Raw genomic sequence first — 26,570 nt, 5'->3', positions numbered from 1 at the left:
CCCCCCCCCCAGCAGACCAGGGAGACGGGGTGGCGGACCGCCCAAGTCCTCCACGGCTTTGCTCCGTCTCCCTGGTCTGCTGACCTGGGAGACGCAGAGCAAAGCCGCAGAGCACGCGGGCAGCGGGACAGTCCAGGCACGCCACGGCTGTCCCACTGCTGACGTGCTCCAAGGCTTTGCTCCCCATATCCCTGGTCTGCTGGGGAGCAAAGCCGCGGAGCACGCCCGCAGGGGGACAGCTCAAGCGTGCCCGGGCTGTCCTGCTGCAGGCGTGCTCCGCGGCTTTGCTCTCCGTTTCCCTGGTCTGCAGGGAGACGGGGAGCAAAGCCTTGGAGCACGTCCGCAGCGGGACAGCCCAGGCGCGCCCGGGCTGTCCCGCTGCGGGCGTGCTCCGCGGCTTTGCTCCTGTCCCCCTGGTCTGCTGGGGGGGTCCAGCAAATCTGCTGGACCCCCCCAGCAGACCAGGGACACCAGAGCAAAGCCGCCACCTGGGAGGCTTTGCTCGTTTGCCCGGGAGCAAAGCCGTCCAGGCAGTGGCTTTGCTCGGGTGTCCCTGGTCTGATGGGGGGGTCCAGCGGCTTTGCTGGACCCCCCCAGCAGACCAGGGAGACCGGGAGAAGCTTTTCTTACCCTGGAGGACACGGGTGGTGACCCGCCGCCCGTGAGCTCCGGGGCGAGAAAAGCCCCGTTCATAAGTGCGGATCCGACATAAGTCGGATTCGCGTAAGTCGGGGACTGCCTGTATGGGACTGCCCCTTAAAAACAGGACATCAGGTCATCATCTAATTAGAAGCGCAATATAGCAGAGGTACTATCGCAAGAAAGAGTGAAACTAAGAGTTCTGCAACATAGAATCATAGAACACTAGAACTGGAAGGAACCTTGAGAGGTCATGGAGTCCAGTTGTCTGCCCTCACGGCAGGACCCAGTACCATCTAGACGATCCCTGATAGATGTCTATCTAACCTGCTCTTAAATATCTCCAGAGATGGAGATTCTACAATCTCCCTGGGCAATTTATTCCAGTGTTTAACCACCCCTGACAGAAAGATTTTCTAATGTCCAGCCTAACCCTTCCTTTCTACAGTTTAAGCCCTTGCTTCTTGTACTATCTTCAGAGACCAAGGAGAACAATTTTTCTCCCTCCTCCTTGTGACACCCTTTTAGTACTTGAAAGCGGTTATCATGTCCCTTCTCAGTCTTCTATTTTCCAAACTAAACAAACCCAGTTCTTTCAGTCTTCCCTGATAGGCCATATTTTCTAGACCTTTAATAATTTTTGTTGTTGGTGATTCAGTACAATTAGTATTCCTTCTGAGTCAACAGTGAACCACTGCATTAGCATAGTACTAGGCAAAGCCTTGTATACGCTGCAATAAGTTGTACCTAATTTCTACAATTAGAGCTCTACAATTAATAGTTAATAATGCTGAATTTTTAATAGTAATTAGGTTTCCCAAGGCCCAGACCTCTGAGAGCTATTGTTTCAGGCTAGCAACAGAGTCTGGAAAGCAACAATGTCTAGATTTATGCTCAGTTCACATTTTCAAGGGTTTTGGAAGAGTTTTTTTGTTTTGTTTTGTTTTTTCAACCATAAGAGCTAGAAATATTTTTAAATTAAAATATTAGACCCTGAAGCATAATTCTACATCAAGGGAACAGCACTGGGTAGATACTTCAACAAATTCTGCTGCCATGGATCACACGGGCTCTGGACTTTGGAGGTGATAACTTTTGAATATGTGCAAATCTGATCCTGAGAACCTGTGATGATTAGGAATTCTGTGCCACATTTCAAACAGATAAAGATATTAGCTGGTGTGTCCAGAAAGAGTTTCCCACACTTTTCTTAGTTTACATAACCAGTGGTTTTTGTGAAATATCATGAGTGGAGGTGCAATGAATGTGTGACAAACTAGTAGCAGTAAGTGAGTGTTTCTATTTCTTGGCCCCAGTCTTATTAGATTGATCCCCCTAAAAAAAAAGCCAAGTCCTTTGTCATTTGTACTGACTTTTCAGGGTGGATTGATTTAAATTAGCAATTGAAATAATTTAAATAACCAAGTGGAAAGCCTCAATTTAAATCAATTTGTACTGTGCTTCTTTTCTAAAGAAATGTGATTCTCATTGGTTTATATGACCATAAAATATGTTGATTTTGTAAGTAAATAGCGTCCATATTGTAGATTTTGCTACCAAGAAGGGTACATAACTACATTTGTTTAGCAATTATATAGATATTTTCAGATTCTTATTAATTGTACATTTTTATGTTAGAAAATGGCAAATGACATTGCTTACTAGATAATTAACTTTTTTCTCATGACTTATGTGCAATACTAGGATGGTAACTGGAATTTAAACACAAAAACTGTGTATAAATGAGATTTTAAATATTTTAAATAAATGCCTCTTATCAAAACATTTCACACTTATAACTAAATTATATTAAGCTTAGGCCTTAACATATTTTCCATTTAATTCAGATTTCATTTTAAACAGATTTATTTTTAATAAGAAAAGCTTATAATTTAAGTAATACAATAAAAAATTCAATGTAAGTAAAAAAAAGATTTAAAAAGAATCACTGATTTGTATCCATCCTGCTCTTCTGGTAACCCATTCATCTGTGCATTGAAAGGAACTGATATAGTGTGATACGCTGATATAGTGTGATACACAATTACAAAATGGCCAAAGTGAAATTATGACTTTAATTATCTTACCTGGAATCTTAAGGTGAGCAAACTTCAATTTACATCATTACTCATTTCATTGTGCAACATAACTATTTCAGAAAGAATGAGTAATCTACTACTAACTAAGTTTCAGAGAATAGCCATGTTAGACTATTTCAGCAAAAACAAATTTATCAGGACATAAGCTTTCCTGAGATATAACTCACTTCCTCAGATGCTTGAAGTGAAAGAAAGGAATATAGAAATGGGAATGTAACATCGGTGATAATTAAATCAGGGTGGATGTGCCTCACCTCCCATAGTGATGAAAAGGTGAGAGTACTAATTTTAATGGGAGACATTCCATATCTCTATTCAAACCAATCCTGGTGGTATTAAATTTGCAAATAAATTTCAGCTCAGCAGTTTCACATTGCAGTCTGTTTAGAAGCTGTTTCTCCCCCCCCCCCCAAAATGGCAGCTTATAAGTCAATAACTATGTCTAGGAAGGTTAACATGTTCCCCCACTGGTTTGTATGTTGTCATTCTTGATGTCTGATTTGTGTCCATTTATTCTTGTGCGTAGAGAAAGACCAGTTTGTCCAATGTGCATGGCAGAGAGGCATTGCTGGCACACAATGGCATATATTACATTAGTAGATGTGCAGGTAAATGAGCCTTTGACGTGGTTAGGTCCTGTGATGGTGTCACTATGGTAGATCTATGGACAGAGTTGGTAATGTGTTGCAGGAACAACAGTTTGTTTATCCAGTTTGTTGCAAGAATTGGTTCTGTTTTGAGATGTGAAGTTGGTGGTATTAGTTTCAGGTTGCGGGGGAAAGGAGGCTGTTTGTAAGTGAGGACTAGCCTGCCTCCCAAGATCTATACTGCAGTAGATCAATAGATCTAGATCCACAGAATCACAGAATACTAGAACTGGAAGACACCTCGAGAGGTCGAGTCCAGTCTCGTGCAGTAGATCAGATTCTTGTGTACTCATGGCAGGACCAAGCACCATCCCTGATAGATGTACGTTAAACTTGGACTACAAGTGAACTCAAATCTCATGTGGTTCCTATTCCTTCCTGTTCCTTATAGTTATTACATACAGGCAGTCCCCGGGTTACGTACAAGATAGGGACTATAGGTTTGTTCTTAAGTTGAATTTGTATGTAAGTCGGAACTGGTTCCAGATTCAGCCGCTGCTGAAACTGATCAGCAGCTGACTACAGGAAGCCCTAGGCAGAGTTGCTCTGCCCCCGGCTTCCTGGAATCAGCCGCTGATCAGTTTCAACAGCGGCTGAATCTGGACTCCTGGGACAGAACAGCTGGGGCACTGCCGGGTAGGTCCCCGCAGGACCAACCCGGCAGCACCCCAGCTGCTCTACCCCAGGCGTCCCGCAACAAAAGCCTGGTCTGCTGGGGGGGGGGGCGCACTAGCTGCGCCCCCTCTCCCCTCAGCAGACCAGGGAGACCTGAGCAAAGCCGTGGAGGCGCAAAGGTCCCGCCGCCTGTGCGGCTTTGCTCCTGTCTCCCTGCTGTGCTGGGGGGGAGTCCCCCCCAGCACAGCAGGGAGACCCGAGCAAAGCCGCACAGGCGGCGGGACCCCGCTGCCCGTGCGGCTTTGCTCCTTTGCCCCGGAGCAAAGCTGCACAGGCGGCGGGGTCCCCTGCCTCTGCGGCTTTGCTCCTGTCTCCTTGCTGTGCTGTGGGGGAGTGCCCCCCAGCACAGCAGGGAGACCCGAGCAAAGCCGCACAGGCGGCAGGACCCCGCTGCCCGTGCGGCTTTGCTCCTTTGCCCCGGAGCAAAGCTGCACAGGCGGCGGGGTCCCCTGCCTCTGCGACTTTGCTCCTGTCTCCCTGCCTGTGCGGCTTTGCTCCGGGGCAAAGGAGCAAAGCCACACGGGCAGCGGGGTCCCGCCGCCTGTGCGGCTTTGCTCGGGTCTCCCTGCTGTACTGGGAACACACCAGGGAGACAGGAGCAAAGCCGCAGAGGCGGGGGACCCCGCCGCCTGTACGGCTTTGCTCCGGGGCAAAGGAGCAAAGCCGCACGGGCAGCGGGGTCCCGCCGCCTGTGCGGCTTTGCTCGGGTCTCCCTGCTGTGCTGGGAGCACACCAGGGAGACCCAGAGCAACTTTTCTCACCCCGGAGGACGCGGTGGCGGGATCACTGCGCTCTGGGTGGTCCCGCCGCCCGCGAGCTCCGGGGCGAGAAAAGCCCTGTTCGTAAGTGCGGATCTGGCATAAGTCGGATCCGCACAAGTCGGGGACTGCCTGTACTTGGCACCATTCCATGTCAGTATCCATGCTTTGCCAGAATAGGATCTCTTGGGCTCTGCTCCTGAATCTGTGTGATCCCGTGGAGTGTGGCACTGTGACATAATACTCTACAGGAAGGATTCCATTATTTGTAGTAACTTCTTCTCTACAGACTATACATTTGTATGCTTTTTCCCCCCATTGGTCATCCAAATAGAGTTATCCGCTTGAGCTTTTGTTGGGTTATTGGGAGTAATTCTTGGTTAAGATTGTCAAATTAGAAATGGTCAGCTTTTGAGTCATATTTATTTCCTATCTTTGGTAGTTTAGGCTTTGGATCATCCCTTTCAACCCAGAGATCAAAGAGCTTTTAAAGTAGGTCAGGCAAAGGCTTCCGGTTTCCTCAAGCAATACCTACTGCTGACTCCAAGAAATGAACCAGATTGTGCCAAACAGCTGACCTCACCCAGCAGTAGGCAACTGGGAGCCAAGGGATGAATATTCCTGTATGTGCTAATGGAAGAGCCCTGCCTGAACTGAGGGCAGTTGCATCAGTGTTGCAGCAATCTTGTCTCATGATATTTAGCCTTATCCCTGAAGCCCCAGCAGATGGAGTCCATTTGTGTGAATCTCAACTTTTAGTCAAACAAAATTACGTTTCTAGCCCTCAGGGCTGCAGAGTAATGTTCTTGCACAACGTCTTGGTAGGCTCCAACACCAGGTGGCAAAAGACTGGGAACTCAGTATTAAAAAACCCCCAACAAAATCCAACCAAAAATGGCCTGGGATTTCCAAACCAGACCAAGCCCGAGGTAGGCTTAGTCCTCTTGGGATTGGTCTGATTCTGGTCTCTACCCTTGGGGTTCCAAGCGGCTCCAGTCCTGGTGGGTACCAGTTCCTGCCTCCTCAGATCCTAGCCAGTCCTTGGCCCATGAGGAGTCAGCCCGTACCTGGCCCGGAGTGTGTGCGTTTGCGTGTGTGTGTGGGGGGGGGGGGAGAAGGGGGAATCCTATCTAGCCATCTGCCCTCCTGAGGGGAGCTGCCCCTAGGGTTGCCAATCCTCCAGGATTGACCTGGGGTCTCCAGCAATTGAAAATTAATCTTTCATGAACGATGGTGAGGTGATGACATCTCCAGGAATACAGCCACCCAAACCTAGCAATGCTGGCGCCCAGCCCTCACCCCTAGGGGTCCGGCCTGGCCCTTAGCCAGTGGGGCCCCGTCCAGCCATCTCCACTCCTGAGGGGCCCCTCGCTGGGGGAGTCCCACTGGACAGCCACCCCTGAGGGGTGCTGACCCCCCCATGCCCTAGGGGTCCTGCCTGGCTCCTTGCCGTGGGGGAACTGCCTAGCCCTTCCACTCCGGAGGGAGGCCAGAGTGAAGGTCTAGAGACCATGACCTATGAGGGAAGGCGGAAAGAACTGGGCTTGTTTAGTTTAGAGCAGACTGCGGGGGGGACAGGAGAGCCGTTTTCAGGGATCTAAAAGGGTGTCCCGAGGAGGAGGGAGAAAACGTGTTCATCTTGGCCGCTGGGGATAGGACAGGGAGCAAGGGGCTGAACCTGCAGCAAGGGAGGTTGAGGTTGGACATTAGGAAAAAGTTCCTACCTGTCAGGGTGGTCAGACACTGGGATAAGTTGCCCAGGGAGGCTGTGGAATCCCCAGCTCTGGAGCGATGTCAGAGCAGGTTGGATAAATGTCTCTCAGGGATGGTGTAGACGGAGCTTGGTCCTGCCGTGAGGGCGGGGGGGGCTGGACTCGATGACCTCTCGAGGTCCCCTCCAGGCCGCGTATTCCATGATTCTGCACCCTGGGGGTCCCCACTGTTGAAGGGCGCTGGCAAGACTCCCTGAGGCGCGCGGGGTGGGGGGGGGGGGGGACCGAGGTTCCCGTCCCGCCTCAACCGCCCCCGGGCCGCGACTCGCCTCCCCGCACCGCCAGTAGGTGGCCGGGCAGGTCACATGACCCCGCGGCCGCCGCCGAAGCAGAAGCGGGGCGCCTCGCAGAGTCCCAGGCAGCGAGCGGCCTGGCAGCGGCAGCGCGGCAGGCACCGCCCCCCTGCAGCCCCGCCGCCGCCGCCAGCGCAGCCACCGGCCGGGAGGCTCCCGGGCTGCAGCTCCCCGCGCCCAGGTGAGACGGGGCGGCCTGGCGCCGGGGCGGGGGGGCGGTTCTCCCCGGGCCGCACCTGTCCCCGGGCCGGGGGCTCCGGCCGGCGCTGGGCTCGGCGGCCGGGCTGGGGCTGCGGCCGCGCTGCAAAAAAGAAGGAAGGAAACTCTGCAGCGCTGGGGCGGCTTTGACAGCTGCAGGCGCGGCCCGAGGGGGCTGGTGCGGCCGGGGCTCGCTGCGCTGGGTTGGGGGGGCTCCGGGGCTCGCCGTGGGCTCGGTGGGGCGGCAGCTGCCTTCCCCGCCGTGCGGCCCGGGGCCAGCCGCTGTGCTGGGAGCCGTGCCCCGCTGTGCGAGGCGCTGCACAGAGAGCCACGACACGATAGTGTCAAAGCGGAATTCAGGGCGCGCATCCATCTGAAGTGGCTTGCCTGAGGACATGGCTCTCCAGAGGTCACTGCCAGACCGTCCTGACGGTCCCACCGGGGAGGGCTGGAAAGTACCTGGGCACATCATCAATGCGGCAGCATTTACCGTCCTCATCCATGCTGCAGCAGCTCAATAACCTACCCAATTTGGGGTTAGTGCGGGTCTTTCCCCCTCCAGCTTTTCAAAGGTCTGTGCGCAGGGAAGTGTACAGAGCACTTGCTATGCAAAGAAGTTGTCTTCACAAATTATGAAGCACTCTAGGCAAGTGGAACTAAAGTTGCAACGATCTGAATAAAAAGACGGTAGTATTTCTTATTTCTGCATGAAAGTTCTTAGTTATTTGCAAGGGTTTTTTTTTGTAGCTTTTGCTGCAAATTAGTGAGGTAACAGAGTAGGTTCAGTGTTCCCATTCCTGCAAGGAGAGGTGTGCAGGACCTCCAGTCAAGTCAATTGACTGCCCACATCACAATTGACTGTTGGGAGTAGGATGGGATTATCTAAAGGATTTGGGACTAGATTTGTGTAGAGGAGACCTTTGTTGGATTCCCAGCTGAGTGAGAGTCTTTTTGTGACCTTGAATTGATCATTTTTTCTCCCCCTTGCACCTGTTGACTGTACTGTAAAGGAGGAATAATACAGCCTTTCCTCACAGCAATATTGTGAAGTTAAAATCCATTGACTGTGGCATTTTTAGATATTGTGATTGATAAATAAATGCTCTGATGAAGAGATGAAAAAAATCGTCATAGGTCAAACAGCACATTTATGCAGATCAGTGCATGGTTGTTACCAACATCACTTGTGGTGTTCTTTGCCCAGTCTAATCTCATGTGCTTTCATCATTTCCTTTAGGGTTTTAATACGTTTCATAGTTGAGAAACTCATTGTGATATTATTTTAAATGAACATGAAAAGTATTTTAAAGTTACTTTAAAGTAAATATGCGTAGATCACTTTGAAAGGTGAGGAGTATGACTAAAAGTAGTGAAAAGTTGTATATTGTAGGAAGCAATCCTTCTTTGGTCAATGTATGTTATTTAGCCTATCCAAGAGATCTTTTCCCCTTTCTGTTCTATGAAATAGATACAATAACATTTAGAAGATTTCAGAGTACAGTATCTGATTACTGGTATATATCTTGAAATTTAGAATAAATTATCAAATAACCAATGAAGATGCTTACATCTTTAGGAGAACAAGATAATGTTTTATAATTCTCAGAAATTTTAGGAGTGGACATTTGTTAAAACCAATGTCCCATATACATTTGAAGTACAGCTTGTACCTTAACTGGGACTCTCTGGTCCGGTAACGTCCGTGGTCCGGCAGGACCACAGATGTTGCTGGACCACAGAATCCAGGTATAGGGAGGTCTGGCTGTGGGGTAGGAGTGCACTGGGGGGGGGGGGGGGGCGGGAGGAGGGACACTTAGCCAAGAGCCCTGTGTGTGTGCGGGGAAGAAAGGGAGCTCAGCAGGGAAATCTGTCCCTAACAGCTGGGCAGTAACGGGGCCAGCAGCAGCGGTGCAGCTCTGGTCCCGGTGGCAGCCAGGAAGCTCTGTCCCTGAAGGCAGCTAGGGAGTTCTGGCTTTGGCTGTGCAGCTCTGGCACCAGCAGAGGACATGCAGCTCCAGCCCTGGCAGCTGCAGGGCCAGCGGGAGCTAGAGAGCTCTGGCTCAGGGAGAGACCAGGCAGCAGTGGAGTGGGCTGGAGTCTGGAGTGGGGGCGGAGGGAAGAAATGGTTTAGCACTGTCCAGGAGGGGAGAAACCTCCCCTTGTTGGGCAAATCCCCTCATTTGAGACCAGTTAGGTCCCAAGGGTGCTAAACCAGGGAGGGCCAGCCTGTGTACAAAAGTCCACCCTTATTAGACAACTTACTGTTTGAAGAGATTCCCCCAAGCATTCTTCAAATGAAGTAAATTTAATTATTTTTACCTTACAGCCACTGGTTCTCCCTATTAAAGACAGATCAGATCTGTTTTGTTATTTTCATTTAGAACGCAGCCACTTGATTGTATGTAATTCAGTGGAGCATTAAAAAACAAACGTCTAAAAGTTATTTTTAAAAAACTCTGTGCAAGAACCGCTGTTGCAAGTTCGAAAGTCAAAGTCAGATCATGGCTTGAATTTATTTTTTTCGCATGCATTGCCATTATCTTCTGTTATGGAAAGTATTGCAACGAAGGACTTATAGTTAGACCATTAGATATGAATCCACAATAATTTCTTGAACAAATTATGTAATTTCATTTTATAGAGACTAAAGAGTCAGTTATACTTTTGGCTAAATTCTACCCATACAATGACCCTGAAAGGTAAGTTGTCATCATTCCCTGAGGTTTGCAATATATAACTCTCATTAGAGTTAATAGAAGAATTTAATATGAATAAATGGGTACAGAATACCATAACATAGGCTAAGACATGGGTTCATGCTTGAGAGAGCTTGGAATCTAATATAAAATGGGATAACAGTGCAGGTAAGAGATTGTTATCCTGTTCATCAGTGTACTGGATTCAGTGAAGTGTTGTTTAAGAAGGGATTTGAAAGAGAAGGGTGACTGTAGCAGAGAACTTTGAGAAGGTTGGGAATGGGACACTATGAACGGAGTGGGTGGTGAGATGGCGAGAAGAAAGCAAATAGTTCTGGTGGGGGAGGAAAATCTGAAGAGAACAAGAGCAGTTCAGGATACAGTGATTAGGAGGAGTTGGGTTAAAGAAGGAGGTTACAGAAGGGAAGCAAGAAGCAGCAGAGCCAGATTGGTTATAAACATGGAAACTGAAACTGCTCACAGTGAAGGGTAGTGGATTGAGGCGAGAGGAAGAGAACCAGAGGAGATTCGGGAGCTGGTGATTGAAGCTGCTTGAGGGGCTTTTTAAAGCTCTTCCTGCTCCTGAGCTCTGAGGGGGGATGGTCAAGAAAGCTGTGGTGACAGCCACTGCTTCTTGTGTGAAAATTAAACCACTTCCTCCTTTGCTCACAGAAGAAAGAATACCTCCGCAGTGTCCATTGTGTGCAGCATTCTGCATTACTGCGGAGTGCAACCATGATGGTAATTAGTTCAGAGCTGCGATGGTGTGCTGGAGATTGAGACACAGAAGCCTGTTGAAATGTATGAGAGTTGCAGGACGTGCACTGGGCCTGTTGTGTCTCAGTGGTGTTTAATTTGTGCCGGGGTTGTGCCCTGGAATCTTTGGGAATGGTTGGTCATAGCTCTGGCACCTCTGGCTTTGCTGCATCAATTATGAATGTAAAAATATTGCTTGCGCCTTGGCACCTAACTGCATGAGCCCTTGTACCTCTTTCATTGCAAATTAAGCAATGTGTCAGCAGTCTCCTTCAGGAATCTAAAAACCCATTAAAATAGCTAATTAGTTAAATGATTAAATGTACATCATTTAACCAATTAACAACTATGCCACGGGCAGCGGGGTGCTCTGATCCTCTGCACTATGGGCAGGCTCTAAGAGGCTGAGCCTGCCATGGCCACAGACTGGAGGCTGTTCTGGGTTGATCTGCTGTGGTCACAGGCAGCGGGTTGTTCTGGCCCACTGCACCGCAGTCCAACTGTGTGGGCCCACCATGGCTGGGAGTGGGGGCTGTTCTGTTCAAGCCTGTTACCGGGTAAGCCAGACAAGAAGCCTTTTGCTTACTGGGTAACCAGTTAACCTCTTACATCCCTAGTCTCTTGCTTGATGGCTGTCATATACAGAAATATGTGTCATCTGTCACATAAATAAGAGATGAGGCGACACGTGGAGATGTTAAGTACCATATGGTCATAAAGCTTTAAAGGTTAAAAGACTGATAGTAAATACAATATTGTTATTTGCTTGTATTTTTCCCCATTAAAGGATCAGATCCTTAGCTAGTGTAAATTGTTATAACCCTGCTAATTCCAGTGGAGATTTGACAATTTACACCAGTTGAGGAGCTGACCTTTTCTTCTGTTATCCCATGTTTTAGTGACTACCTTTCCGGCAGCATTCTCAGCTTGATGTGGTGTAGTGCAGGGCTACGTAACACTCAGCCCGTGGCCCATTTGTTTTTGGCCTGGAGTGCGGTTTGGGTTTACATGGGGCTCAACACGTGGCCTGCAGGTGGAATCCTTTGAACGTAGCCTCCAATGGGAAAATGCTCCATAACAGCGAGGTGTCTCCCAGGCGGCGTGAGCATTGAAAGATGCAAGCAGAAGGGCTGGCTGGAACAGATGGGTACAGGGTGTCCGCGTTTCTAGCCCCCAGGGAGGAAGTGCTGGGAGTACCGGGGCATTTTGGGAAGTGCTCTGTATTCATGCCTGTCAGTGTGAAAGAAGCTATTTGCATAGATTTGCATATATATTTGCATGTATGTGCAACCACACTGAAGTTGCGGCCCTCGACATGTGCTGTGAGTATCATTGTGGCCCCTGGGACTACCAAAGTTGAGTAGCCCTGGAAGAGAGAGATCACTAATTTGGATACAGCCAGATTTCTAACCAGATATCAAAGACCCCCTTTAGTATCAATTAGTACTTTCTTTCTAAGGCAGAGTAAGAGCAAGTTTTAGCCTCTTCCTCCCCGCATCTGGAGATGTTAAATTTCAATTAATTAACTGTCAGATAGTCGATAGGATTCCCATTGAGTATTTGATTAGTCGATAAGAACGTCCACGTTCCACCTTTGAAATGCACAAGAGCCCCAGCAGAGCTGGAGCTGGGGAGAACCAGTTTTTAAGCTGGCTTCCTCCAGCACCTCTGCCTCTTCCCCTCAACCCCTGGTGCCTCTTTGTGATAGAGGCAGCAAGGGTGGGAAGCGACTAGTCGACTAATGTGTCAGCTATCTGATAAGCTTTTGGTTATCAGATAGTTGATTAGTTGCTTACATCCCTACCTGCATCCCAATTAGAAATGATCCAGATTTTCCCCCAAGCAGTTTATAGGCAGCATTTACGCTTTGTGAGAAGGCCAAACTCAGAGTTAGGGATGGTAAGATTTTAGGGCTACTTTAAAACTGTTGCAGAGCCTTATGTTCCCTTATTGATATCTAAGCTGCTTTGATCTTAATACTCAGGATGTAAAAGATTTCTAGAGATTTCTGACAGCAGAAGACATTGTAATATCTTGGCTTTCAGGCTCAAAGGGTATGTCTTGGGCTGGTGACTGGGAGGTGGGAAGGTCTAAGGTCTCAGACTGCAGCTCAAGTTGGAATGTCTAAACCACAGCACCTCAGCCCAAGACCTGTGAGTCCAACCAGCCATGAATGTCTAATTACAGTATAGTCCTGCCTTGAAAGTTTTTAGTTTGCACATACAACACTGGGAAAAAGCTGATATAGAATATAAATATGACAGTATTCTAAATGACAAGACGTCTTATCGGAAAAAAGGAAGCACTACTTTCAGATTTGGAATAGAGCTGCTACTGTCTCTCTGTGCGTCCCTATTATAGAAAATTGCCAAGAGTGAAGGGTTAGTGGTCTCATTCCTTGTAAAACAATTTAAAAAAATGAAAAGCTGTTCTGACGATTATTGGAGAGCTGGGCCTTGGGGGTGAAGGTACATTGTTTAACATACGCTGGGAGTACCTAAAGGAAGCCAAATTCTAGACATTTGCTTATGATTTAATCTTTGAATTCATCAGATCCAGACTGCATTGAAACCTTTAGTGATACTTCTAGATCACCCTGTAAAAGAGAATAATTTGCTGAATGAGTCAAAGCTATTTTTCACCTTTTGGTGTCAATGAGATGCACCTTAGTAAAAGAAAGAAACTGGATTGGAGACTATTATGTGGTGTGAAAGGACCCAGGGATAGATCTAATGGGGGAAAAAAGCTTACAATACAGTTTGGATCAATTATTTATGGCAAATCTACCCTAGAAAATGGTTGCCAGTCTAAATATACTTTTACAGTTATAGTAGCAAATTCTCTTGCTGACACCGCTTATACTGAAGAAGTTATTTTGCTAGTATATTTTATCATGGTTTGGTGAGCGAAATAAGATATACTGGTAGTTACAGAAATGCTCATCTGTATTGCTGCATTATACTAGGGTTTTTGCTGCTTCAGAAATGCTGCAAACAAATCACACTTCTACCTGACATTCCTATAACAGCAAATGTTTCTATTGTAGACCTAGACTTAACATTTGAACAAAATAATTCCTCACACATATCTGGTTTTTTGATTATTTTTAGTTGCTTTCTTTGTTATAAGATGGGCAGTCTTCTCTTGTGTACATCTCCTTTTAGTTTCAGATGCTTTCTCTGTCACAGCACAGCTGACACTCCTCTTTTATCTCCTCTTAAACGGTTTTCTTTCCCATGTCTTCTCTGTTGTTTCTGGGGAGAATCAGATAATCCACTGTGTGAAATACAATTTTGAGCATCATAATATTTTAAAGAGACAGATCACATTTGTAACTGGGTATGAAGTCAAGGATCATGCATTTACGCTACCTTTGTGTGCTTGCAATCCCAGCTTTCCTGCCTACACCAAAGAGATGAGGGAGAACATTTATTCACATACTGCTGTGAATTTGGGCCTGAATGACCTTAGCTCACCTTAAGTTACTGTGGAACATTAGATAGTACACGCTGAACATCTTCAGTCTGGCATTAGTGCCAATCAAGAGAATATGCTGACCCACAGGAGGTCAATACAGAATATGAACAGATCTCCACAGGCAAGGAAAATAGAGGAACAGAGGGGTGCTGCGGCACTCCCAGGCTTTGAACCCGCACCTGGTGGCTGCTCTGCTGCTGCCAGGGGTTTTCTGATGCTGGCCTCAGGTCCCAGCCAAGGGCCCTCAGCTGCTGCCTGGAGTCCCTGCCTCCTCCCCAGTGCTCTGCTCCTGGACTCCACAGCTGCTGTGGTCCCAGGTCTGGTGCAGTGAGGGGCACAGACAGGAATAAGAGGCGGGCATGGTACTCTGGAAGTACTGTGATGGAGGGGGAAGAGTTAGTGAGCTTAGGGCTGCCTGCGTGCGAGAGCCCTGGAGCATGCACAGAGTCGGTGCCTGAGTGCTGAACCACAGATATTACTGGACCAGAGTATGCCAGATCAGACAGGTTCAACCTATAGGTGGCATTGCATTGTTGATCAAACAGAGAAGTTCTTGTTTGGTTTAGAATCTGATATCATATTTCATTGACTGCTAGGGCTGCTCCACCCAGCTGATTGTTCTGAGTCCTGCTCCTCTGGATCACTGGTCTTTCCCCCAGCAAAACACTTTTCTCCTTGAAAACCTCACAGACTAGGTAGCACTGTTGTTACGGTTAACCAGGTAGCTGTGAGACTGTATGCTTGTACCTGAATGGCAGTGATTCATGTTGATCTTTTTTCAACACAGATCTTTTTTATTTTTTTTGTTAAATTGAAGGAAATAAAACAAAAGTGTTAAAATATTAAATTTTGCTCCCTTCTCCCCTTTTTCAGCACATCGGGATCGTATCAGTTTGATGAAATTTGATTTTTTAAAAATGTCCAGAAAGAGCATAGACTATGGAGTGCTACCGGAATATGAGAAGAGCCAGATCAAAAGAACTCTGGAACTGGGAACGGTTATGACAGTGTTCAGCCTCAAGAAGTTTACTCCAGAAAGGAGGACCATCCAAGTCATAATGGAAACTAGGCAGGTGGCCTGGAGCAAGACAGCAGACAAGATTGAAGGTTTCTGTGAGTATTGGCAAGACATGCTAGAATTTGGAGTTTTATTACAGATAAATGTAATTGACAAAGACTCATTTAAAGCATTTGACAATATGCATATTTTCACCTGAGCATAGTTAAACTTTAAAAATTACATTCTGCAAGCTCTTTTGGTTTCATGTAATGTAAACCAAATGTCTCATATAATTCACTAGTTAGTCTTCAGCAGAGCTAGCTGCTTAACTTATTGCTATTCTACTGCTTTTCTTCCTAGAGGCCTTTTGTCAAGGGCTAACAATTCAGACCCTGATCTTGCAACCTTACTTAGACATGGGTAAGCACTAAATTGAATAATTAAAAGTTCTAAGATCAGGCTATGAGTACGTACTGAAAACAAATGAGCAAATGTAATATACTGGGAAGAAACTTAACACAAGGTCTTGGGCTTAGAGCCTATTTTTTCAGAGCGTTGAGTTTGGATGAATTTGGGAGGATGTGTTGGGAAAGCCCATTTGCAAACTTTTGTGGTTGTTTTCCCTTTAAACAGTGACTCATTAATGTTTTTATAAATAAATGTTTTACAGATCATTCCTTTAACCTAAGAGTTTGACTTTTAATATATTTTCAAGTCAGAGCCATTTCATTACAAGAAGGAGAAAAATATTCTGAGTATCTATGGTAAAATGGGATCATCCTTTAATTGTAGGACTTTATTTTTAGATTTGCTTTAAAAATATTTCATTATAGGTTGAACCTCTCTAGTTGGGCATTCTCTGGTCCGCCAGCATCCATGGTCCAGCATGATTCTAGTTAGACTTTTGTCCACTTATCATGGGTGTGGCCAAGTTTCCCCTGGTCCCATAAAGTTTGTTTACAGCAGTGTTTCTTAAACTGTGTTCTGAGGCACACCAGTATCCCGTGGAGAACAACAGAATTCAAAATGGCTGCCTTTATAGGGGCAGGCGACTTTTTTTTTTGGCCCAACCAAAAAAAAATAAAAAATCCTTGGTGTTCCTCATTAAAAAAAAAAAAATTGTTTGGTGTTCCTTGATCTTAAAAAGAAACACTGGGTTACAGCAACCAGTCCTGGTTCTCAGTTTTATGTGCTGTCATATAGCTCTAATTTACTCTTAAATATCTTCTAAGAGCTCTTTGAGCAGTGGAAGTGTTGGACAGTATTAATCTGTAGTTTGGCCAATTCTCAAGTTCGGCATTGGTCACATCCGAATGGTGCTGGATTAGAGAGGTTCAACCTGTAGTAAAGCTTCACGGCCATCGTCTCTGTGTATAAAATAAAATAAAAATCATTTCTCTATATATGGATCTCTTAATCTTCTAAAAGAAAATCAAATCACAAATAATTAAAATACAAACCAGGCAACAAAAATAACACACAAAATGAAACTATCCAACACAAACTTTGTTGGGAGCTGAAAGAAAAGGACAAAAGAATCATAGAAATATAGGACTGGAAGGGGCCTTGAGAAGTCATTAAGTCCAAACACTGCACTGAGGAAGGACTGAGTTTACCATCCTAGACCATCTCTGACAGGTGTTTCTGTAACCTGTTCTTATTAACCACCATTAGAAGACCATTTCAGAAATCAGCTATCCTTATAATTAGAAAGTTTTCCCAACATCTAAACTATATCTCTCATGCTGCCGTTACTTCTTCTCCTACCTTCAGTAGACATGAAAAATAATTCATCCAATTTATAATAACTATTTTCAAATATGTTAAAGGCTATTAGATCTCCTCCCAGGTTTTCTTTTCTCGAGACTAAACCTGCTCAACTTTTTTAATCTTTCCTCATAGATAAGGTTTTCTAAACCTTCTGTCATTTTTGTTGCTGGTCTCTGGCCTCTCCAATTTTTAGTACTCCAGACTAGGACTCACTAGTGTTGAGTACAGTGGGACAGGTACTTGCCTAGTCTTACATAGGACACTTCTGCTAATTACTATCTAGAATTATATTAGCTTTTTTTGCAACCATATCACATTGTTGACTTGTATTCAATTTGTGATCCTCTAGAACCTCCAGAGCCTTTTCAGCAGTATTACCACCTAGCTAGTTCTTCCTATTTTGAGGCTGTGCATTTGATTTTTTCTTTCTGAAGCAAAGTACTTTATACTTCTCTTTATCGAGTTTCATCTTGTTGATTTCTGGACTAATTCTCTAATTTGTCAAGGTTGTTTTGAATTTGAATTCTGTCCTCCAAAGTAAAGCAACCCCTCCCAGCGGGGTGTCAACCACTGATTTTGTGAGCACGTTTACTCCATCATCCAAGTCAGTAATGAAATGACAACCAGTGCCAAACCCAAGAGTGAGACCTGTGAGACTCCACTGAATACATCCTCCCAGTTTAAGTGCAAATTGTTGATAACTGCTTTTTGAGTATGTTCTTTCAACCCGTTACCAACTTGTTTTATAGTAATTTAATCTAGGCCATATTTCCCTAGTTTGTTCATGAGAGTGGCATGTGGAATTTTGTCAAAAGCCTTACTAAACTCCAGCTATATCATATCTACTGCTTCCTTTCATCCACTAGGCTAGTAACTCAAAAGAAGGAAATTGTTTTGGTTTGGTGCAATTTATTGTTGATAGCACCATGCTGGCTATTCCTTATGACTAAGGATGATAGCATGGCTAGCCAGCTAACCATTTAACTGATAAGCAATTGGTTATCAGTTAATGGCCCAGTTAACCGCGACACTCCTCCCAATGTGCTCTGCTTTTAAAACTTGGACCAGCAGGCTGGCTCAGTCCCAGGCGGCTGGTCCAAGTTTTAAATGAAGAGCATAGTGGGGAGCTGCCTGTCTCCCCATGCTGCTGCCTCTGATACAGGAGCCGTTCCTTGCGGGGAGCCAGTTAAACACCCCCGTGGACAGGGACTGCTGCCACCCTGCGCTGCTGCCTCTGTATCAAAGGCAGCAGCGTGGGGGATGGCAGGCAGGAGACAGTTTTTAAACTGGCTCCCCCTCATGGATTGGTTCCCGCCTGCCATCCCATGCTCCCGCTGCATGGGGTGGTGGTGGTGGGGCTCTTTGGGAGTGAGGCTGAGAGCACACTGGCTGCTGGCTTCGCCCTTGGGGGAGAGCATTTTTGTAATTGTGTAACTGTTAGTAACTGTTGTGGTTACATTATTATTAAAGTCATGGGCATCTGGTATGTTAGGTGGGGGAAGGCTTTGCTTCCCAAGCCACCAGGCATAGCCCTGCTCACACTCCACTCCCAGAACGCCTGTTGTAGGTGTTCTGCGGGCAGAGTGTTGCTGGCCCCAGCGCCCTCCCTCCCAGTGCTCTGGGGCTGGGGAGGCTGGGGCCATCGTGTGTCCTCTGCCCTCCTCACGCAGCTTGCCCTCCTCCATTCCCCAGTGCTCCGGAGCTGGAGACTCGGGGCTGAGCTGTGTGGCATGCACTCCTCCTTCTCCTGGTGCTCCAGGGCTGGGCCAGGGCAGGCCCTGTGACATCGCGTGCCTTCCCCCGGGGTTAGGTAGACTGGGGGCATGCTGTGTGCCCACTGCTCCCCTCCCTGTGGTTGGGAGGGGGGAAGCGTGTGTGTGGTGCGCTGCCCCGCCTCCCCGTGGGGCGTGGGCAAGGGGTGAGGCCTCAGCATAAGGTTGGGGGCTAGAGGTAGGGTTGGGGGCTTGTGTCCCGCAGCCCTGCCTTCACCAACCACCCATGATTAAAATAAATTATTTCTAACAACCCTACTTATAACCCTATGGTCTTTTAGGTGGTCACAAATTGATTGTTTAATAATTTGCTTCAGTATCTTTCCAGCAATCTGCATTCAGCTTCTTGGTCTATAATGCCATGGGACCTCCTTGTTTCCCTTTTAAAAGATAGGTATTGGGTTTACCCTTCTCCATTCCTCTTGAGTCTTCCTCCATCTTCCACGAGTTCTGGAAAATAATTGCAAATGGTTCTAAGTTTGCGCCAGCTGCTTTTTTATGTATCCTAGGATAAATGTCATCAGCCTCTGTCCATTTAGCTTATCTAAATAGACTTTAACCTGTTATTTCCCCATTTTAGCTTGCATTTCCTACTCCTTGTTACTGTTAACTGTGTTGCATCTCTGTTCATCATTAACTGTTTTAGTGCAGACTGAAGCAAAATAGGAACTGAACCCCTTTGACATAATTTTTTTGCTTTCCTTTGCCGCTAAGAAGAGGACCAATATTTTCCTTCATCATTCTGTTGCTTCTAATGTAGAAAGTAGATTCAGAGTACTGTAGTAGCTTGGCATTATGGACCATGGCTAATTACTTTCTCCTTGTACCCCGTCAGTCCCTTGTGCCAAATTCCATTACAGAGTCCACTTGACTTCAGTGGGATTTCTAAAATAGTGGATCTATATTTGCAGGATTAGGGACATAATCTGGAATTTACAGGTTTGTGTAATTTTCCCCTGGTCCTCTCCCTTAATCCAGTGGCACAAATATGTATTACCATAGGAGATCTCTAATTGTAGAATATCACGTGCAAATACTTTGTCAATGTAGTGCAAGTTTCTGGAAGAGTGAAAACAATAATTTGTGGCATAAAAGGTATTGAGAGAGCCACTGTTTGTATATAGCATCAATTTTGGTTTAATATCTAAGGCTGATACCATACTTTGAAGACCATTTTTATTATACTGTTTTTGTCTGCCTTCTTTTTTTATATTATTGTACTGTGTCAGAAAACAAAGTAGTTAAAATGACTGCAGTGGTGTGAGAAAATGACAGGAATTAGACAATGCTCTTACCAGTATGCATTTATTGACAAAAGATTACTTTCTTTTTGCAAAGTGGTTTATGTTTATTTGCTTTTGCTTTTTCAATGTGGTCTCTGCTGCTGCTTCATGGTATACTTCTGCTTCTATATGAGGAGTACGGTCAGTTCATAACTTCTGTGTTCATATCTCTGAGGTTCTTCTGTAATCCTTTTTAATCCTTTACGTTGTATTTTCTAACTTTTCATAGCTTGGTGAGAGCAAACTTAATTAATGTTAAAAGAAACTTTTTTTTATGAATACCAGTATGATTCCCTGTGTAGATACTCATATTCTGATGAGGGAGGGGGAGGGGCGGGGATATATGAATGTAACTATAGCTGTTTATTTTTACTGGTATAACTGGGAGAGTCTCCTGTGTAGATAAGTCCTGAGTCTCAGAGCGTGTCAATATTTACATGATTGAAATCCTGTTTCCTCTTGTGATTGTGTTAATTTCTGTATAACAGTCTGTAGGTCTTGAAAGGGATGCTGGAGTTTCTAAAACTGCTTTTCATTTCTAGCCCAATGTAAATGGTTGCTGCTGGACAAATAACTTTTGGTTGGAGATACTTGCCTGGTAGTCCCAGAACAGGTGATCTTTTAAAGCCTACATACCTGAGCCTTACACATAGTACAAATAGGGTTGCCAGACGGTTTCAACAAAAATACCGGACACACTTGACATTGCATCACAATCTACATTACATCTTAGTTAGAAAATACTGGACATTTATATTTTCTCATTTGTATTTTCTCAATTTGTTTCCCGGGCAGGAAGCTCAATACTGGACTGTCCAGTTCAAAACCGGACACTTGGCAACCCTAAGTACAAAATGGGCATACCCAGAGTCCAGAAAATCTCCATTTTCATAGTCCTCATCTCCACTATGGTATTTAACATTCTGTTTTAAATTTAAAACTGCCCTCTGCCACCTTGACTGGACAAGCATTTCATTATTGAGCACATCAATCGACTTAAATGTCACTGTGCACAAAGATTTTTTTTTTGCCAAAAAGCGATTTGTGTGAGAATTTTGTCTGTGTTTCTTTGTCTCCAAATTTGCAGATTACTCATGTTCTCTTGGAAGGAAGTGCTGTGTAAATGAAAGATTACTGGGTTGGATTTATAGGTGAAATACTTCACTGTTCAGCAGAGCTACACCGATGTAGGCCAGCTAAGAATCTGTCTCCATGTGTTTGGCCTATGCATTAGCCTAATGGAAGTGAGACTGTTTCTTCTAATATTTTTGGGATTAAGAATACTTTTTCATTTAGGGGTGGAGCCTGACTTTACAGAGCAGCCTGAACAAGGGAAAGCGCATTGCAATCTTGTTCCTGTTTCCCCTTGCTCTGTATGGGAGGAAGAGGAAGTAATGTGCCCCAGCACTTCTGGCAAAACTTAGTTCCCACTCTGCCTGTCAGCACTAATATTGCTAAGTGCCTTGTTGACAGAAGAAGCAGATATCACGCAACTGATGTTCGTTATCAGTCTCCTCTTTGAACCTGGAGAATGTCTTGCTTTATTTAGTGTTATGGCATCTGAGGTGAATCTAAGGGAATCTAAATTGTGCAAGAAGATTAAATTTTACTATGTACTCTAGAAATTCCAAAGCTTTAAGCAAATGCACTGTGGCTGGCATGTGCAGGTTTCCAGCTGTGCTGAAATTGAGGTATCAGATCAACTGTGTGCTTTCCTTTCCAACTCCATTCTCTGTTGTAGAGGAATAAGAGTTGCCTTCTAGTTGCAAGGTGAGAGGTTGCCAATAGGGAATCAAGCATCTTCCTGTCCCAGGCTTCTTGGCTAGGTTTAATGTGTCCCTTAAAGGTTTCTGATCCCTCTTCTTTCCACTTCCAAGATTTTATTACTGCAAGATAGCTTATGTAGACCTACTGCTAACTATGCTTTGTAAAAATCAAATGTAGCCTGTAGTGCAGTTCAAAAGTCAGGCAGACTGAAGAAAATAACATACCTTTGTGGTAGAGCTTTTCACAGCAGGTGCTGGGCACACAGGATTTCATTAACTTATTAAAACCAACAACATGTGCATCCTTATGTGGCAACGCAAAGTGTTATGTAAATAGATGTCTGTGAAAAACAGATCTGAGCTTGCATTGTCTATGTTCACCCATGCTTTTTAGCCATCTTGCTAGTGTTCTGCACTGACACACATTTTTTAGGTTTGTGTAGTACTGAGTTCCCCAAGATACAAAACAATGAGATGAGCCTGTCTGCAAAAGTTGGCCACAAAATGACAGCCTTCTTTCAATACTGTTTCTAATAGCCCCTCAGTTAACCCTTCTGACACCTTAGAAGCTGTCATACGGGTGAGATATTATAGAGGGTATTGATAATCAGCTACCAAACCTCTAAGTTACTAATTCAAACCATCCTATATCCACAGCAAAGAAAAATTATTTAACCTTTAGTGGCTGAAACTTTGACCTTAAACTGGTTCCCATTGTACTTAAATACTACACGCTTCCATTAGCAGTATACAGGATAGCCCAGTGTTCAGAAACCTTCATTCTGTTTGTATTTCAAACTAGAAGATTTACTCGGTATTGCTCAGATCCTTAACTCAAATAAGTTTGTTTTTCTTCATTTAAAGCATTGTGCAGGGTTGGAGTTGGGGGTGAGGGGTTCAGTATGCTGGACAGCCCCAGCTCTTGCTCACCGCAGCTTGGGGCCAGGAAGAAGCACCTGTCCATGGTTGCTGGAGCTCCAGCAGGCACAACCAGGGGAGGGTTGCTTGTCCTTGGCTGGGGGACAGAGATACATAAACAGACAAACTCTCTAAAATACAGGAAAGCCCTGCCTCATGACAGCCCAAGTGGCGACCTCCCGGACTTACGACCATTTTTGTAAGTGTGGAAGGGGCTGAAACCCCCGACTTATGTCCTCGTCCTGCATTTATGATGGCGCACGATGCCTATCGTAAATGAGTTACAACGCCCCCGACTTGCGACGCGTCCCCAGGAACTGACCCTGTTGCAAGTCGGGGGCTGCCTGTATACCATAGATAGCTGTTCCTTTCTCCACTCCTGCCTCCTGCTGGCCCAATTGAGTGATAACTGTTCTGGTCCCCATCTGAACCCTCTTGCTTCATTCTGCATATAACTGTCCCTCCTGCCAGATTCCCCCTTTTCCATTTCATGAAAAACAATCAAATTCCAGGCACATCCTATCCCCTGGGTTTGGTTTAAGTTATGATACGAGGAAGCTGCATACCAAATTTGATAGTCCTAGCTTTTACTGTTTAGGAGAAGTTCTTGAAGAAACAGATTCACAGATGGACGGGCAGACAGATGGACATTTCTAAAATATATAGTAAGATATTTGGTTATGCTATGGATATTGGGCTCCATCTAGCATCCACCAAAGTCCATGGGAATTTTGTCATTGATTCCCATATTACTTAAGTGGATTTGCGCTGGGGTTGTAAAATCCTATTTAATCAGTTAACCGGTTATCTTGCAGTCAATCCCCCCCCCCTTTGCTGCCTCTGTTAAATAGAGGCAGCAAAGGTGGGGGGAAGAAGGGGTACTTCAAAGCGGCAGCGCCACACAGCTGATCCTGGGCTCAGCTGTGCGGCGCTGCCCCTTTGAAAAGCTGCCTGGGAACTTGGGCTCAGGGCTAAGAGGCTACAGGACTCCTGCTACATTTCAAAGGCAGAGGCACAGCAGTTGGGACCCAGCACGAGCAAGGACTGCTTGAGTCCTTGCTCGAGCCATTTCCCCACTGCACCTCTGCCTCTCCTGCCCCTCCTCCCCCCTTTAAACCGGCTCCCTCCCAGCACTAGCTTCTGCTCTCTCCCCTTGCTGCCTATGCTTATCGGGTAGTTGACTTGTCAACTAGTTGCTTACATCCCTAGCCCTACCCCCGCTGCACTACTGGTGGTGCTGGGGACTTCCAGGGGGTTTTATGTCATCCAGAAGTGGTAGGCAAGGTTGGGGGAGCATGCAGGCTTGCAGGTGGGGCTGGGAGATGCCGGGTGGGGGAATGCCCACTAACTCACTGGGAGGATTTGAATATGGACACTGGTGCTAAGGTAAACGGAGTCTGAGCCTCCTGGCTTACATCAATCTAACTTATGTTTCTCAAGGGTCTGAAAAAGACACTCCCTTAGGTGCCAGAACAAGGTGGACCTGGGCAGGGAGCCATGGCTGTCCCTCTCTTTACCAGCTGTAAGGACGAGTGACAGGGAGGGGGGCCACAGGGGAAGAGGTGGCATGGGAGTGGGGCGTAGAGACAGTGTGACATGATGGTAGGGCTTCAGGGTTATGGGTGGAGTGGGGGTGGGGCTTAGGGAAAAGAAAAGGCATGAGGGTGGGACCTTGGGAGGATAGGGATGGGGCGATGGAATGGGGGCCTGTGGGCCTCCTACTTATAGGATGTTCTGCTGCTCCTGCCCTGAATGAGAGGGAACCCTGCTTCTGAGAGAGGTAGAAGCTATGTTGGTAGAAGAGAATCTCTTGCTGACACAGCGCCAGTGTGGAAAGTGCTTAAGTTGCTGTGACTAGCAGCCCTCACTAATCACAGCAACTTCACTTTCCATGCAGGAGTTTCTCTTCCACCAACATAGTTTCCATCTCTCCCCGAGGCAGGGTTCCCTCTAAGCTGTGTGCTTGTGTGGGGCCACTCAGGAGAAATTCAAATCCTGTGCATCTGATTAGCTAGGCTTTGTTTCTACGGGTGGCACCGTCCCATGAGCCTCGGTGCACATAAAAATGTATTCTGCACATGGAAAAGATTAGAAGGAACTTTGTGCAGAGGTGCTCTCCTGTCAGCATAGAGTGTCTTCACCGGACCTGCTACAATGGCACAGCACTTAGAACTGCTTAGATCTTTTAATCACTGTAGCAAAGTAGAAAAAAGATGGTGGTTCTATGGCATAATCCAGAGAAAAAGGCTTGAAGTGTCTGATGCTGGGTGCCTTATTTTGATATTTGAATTTGCAGCAATAGTTTCTGTTTTGTCCACACCATCTTAGAGATGTTGAGGATGCAGTTGCAAGGTTCTAACTCAAGCAGACTTTGGGTTAGCAGTGCTTTGTTTGTTATGTAGTTTCCTTGTAGTTCTGCTGTGTATTTGCCATGCCTCTCCAGCCTTTAAGAATAAGTATGTGTATGGCTACTTTTGAACTTTATGAAAGATTGGAGATCTCTTCCACTGTGAGTATGCTAGTGAAAGTGTATTTTCGCTCCAATTTCTTCTATCCGTGTAATATGAGAATAGCTAGTGAGAGTAGCAAGCAGTTCTTTTCAAGCCAGAGCCTGGATTTCCTATAATAATAATTGGACTATTTTCATCTAAGCCTGTCTAATTTAGCTTCACAAATCTGGTATTATGTCTTTTGTATTGAAGTGCAAATCGAGACCCAGAGAAGTTATGATTTGCTCTGGATCATGCAGCAAGCCACTGACAAGATCACGGCACCAAGGAAAGAATACAGGCAGTCCCCGGGTTACGTACAAGATAGGGACTGTAGGTTTGTTCTTAAGTTGAATTTGTATGTAAGTCGGAACTGGCGTCCAGATTCAGCCGCTGCTGAAACTGACCAGAGGCTGACTACAGGAAGCCCGAGCCAGAGTTGCTCTGCCCTGGGCTTCCTGGAATCAGCTGCTGATCAGTTTCAACAGGGGCTGAATCTGGATGCCTGGGACCAGAGCAGCTGCTCTACCCCAGGTGTCCCCAAGTCAGCCGCTGCTGAAACTGATCAGCTGCTGATTCCAGGAAGCCCGGGGCAGAGCAACTCTTTGAGAAAAGCCCCGTTCGTAACTGCGGAGTCGGATCCGCGTAACTCGGGGACTGCCTGTATACAACAGCCATTTTATCCTTTAACTGCATTGAACTGCTTCATAGAAAGCTTTTGAGGGAAAGTGTAGTGGTGAGTAGGTTCTGTTGGAGTCATTGGAAGATTTGCATTTTTCTGCAGACTTTTCTCTGGATTCTCACTACTTTACTTCCTGTTGGATGATTCACAGCTGTGGGAACTTACTCTCAGATGGGTTAATAGAGTCTCCGTTGAATGTGAGAGTGTATTTGTGTATGAGAGTGTGTGCATGCCTGCATGATTTTAAAAGAAGCTTTTTGCTGAACGTGAAAGGCAGGATTTTCTTGACATTTTCTTTAACTACTTGGCCATTTTGAGAGCACTTCTAATTCTCTGTAAAATGACTTCTGCAAACCTTTTTTTAAAGAAAAAGGAAGCTGACCTCGATTGTCAGTGTTTTTGATTTTTGACCATATTGGGGTTGAGTTAACTTTCAGATATGTGGAAATATTTATAAAAGGTGACACCTAGCAGTAAGGAAGCAGAGAAAAATTTGGGAAATAAATGCCAAGAGTTTGGTCCTATAGTTTGGAATTAACATATGATGGACAGACTCCTTCCCAGGGGTTTGTTTCCCTTTCCCACTTGTCAAATTTAAAAAAGTCTTTGATTTTAAAGATATCCAAACTACAGTGGTAAAATTTTAAAAAATAAATTAATTTATTAAAAAAAATTAACTATGGGTTTATTTCTTAAAAATAAATCTATTTAAAATAAATTTGAATTTGACAATATATGTTATAGCCTAAGATTATAATAATTTACTGTTATAAATTAAATTAAATACATAAATGTTAAGCAGTATATGTGTGTAGGGTTGCCAGGTGTCTGGTTTTGAACCGGATAGTCCCAATATTTGAGCTCTCTGTTTGGGAAACAA

General features: G+C 45.6%; 1 protein-coding gene across 2 annotated transcripts in view; it reads left to right on the top strand.

Moving 5' to 3' along the window:
- Positions 1-6,895: 6,895 nt before the first annotated feature.
- The window catches only part of PLCG2 (phospholipase C gamma 2), a 99,114-nt gene continuing 79,439 nt past the window's right edge, over positions 6,896-26,570 (top strand). For both annotated transcript variants that reach the window (XR_012906659.1, XM_075939997.1), the window contains exons 1-2: positions 6,896-7,064; positions 14,884-15,123. Coding sequence is in view for 1 of the 2 variants with exons in the window: in XM_075939997.1 (XP_075796112.1) it covers positions 6,896-7,064; positions 14,884-15,123 (409 nt within the window). In the remaining variant the exon portion in view is untranslated. The remainder of the gene's footprint in view (positions 7,065-14,883; positions 15,124-26,570) is intronic.

The sequence above is a fragment of the Pelodiscus sinensis genome, chromosome 12 (genome assembly GCF_049634645.1).
Source record: "Pelodiscus sinensis isolate JC-2024 chromosome 12, ASM4963464v1, whole genome shotgun sequence".
Classification (NCBI taxonomy): Eukaryota; Metazoa; Chordata; order Testudines; family Trionychidae; genus Pelodiscus; species Pelodiscus sinensis.
Note: the sequence above shows the minus strand (reverse complement) of the source record. Positions and strands in the feature narration are given on the sequence as shown.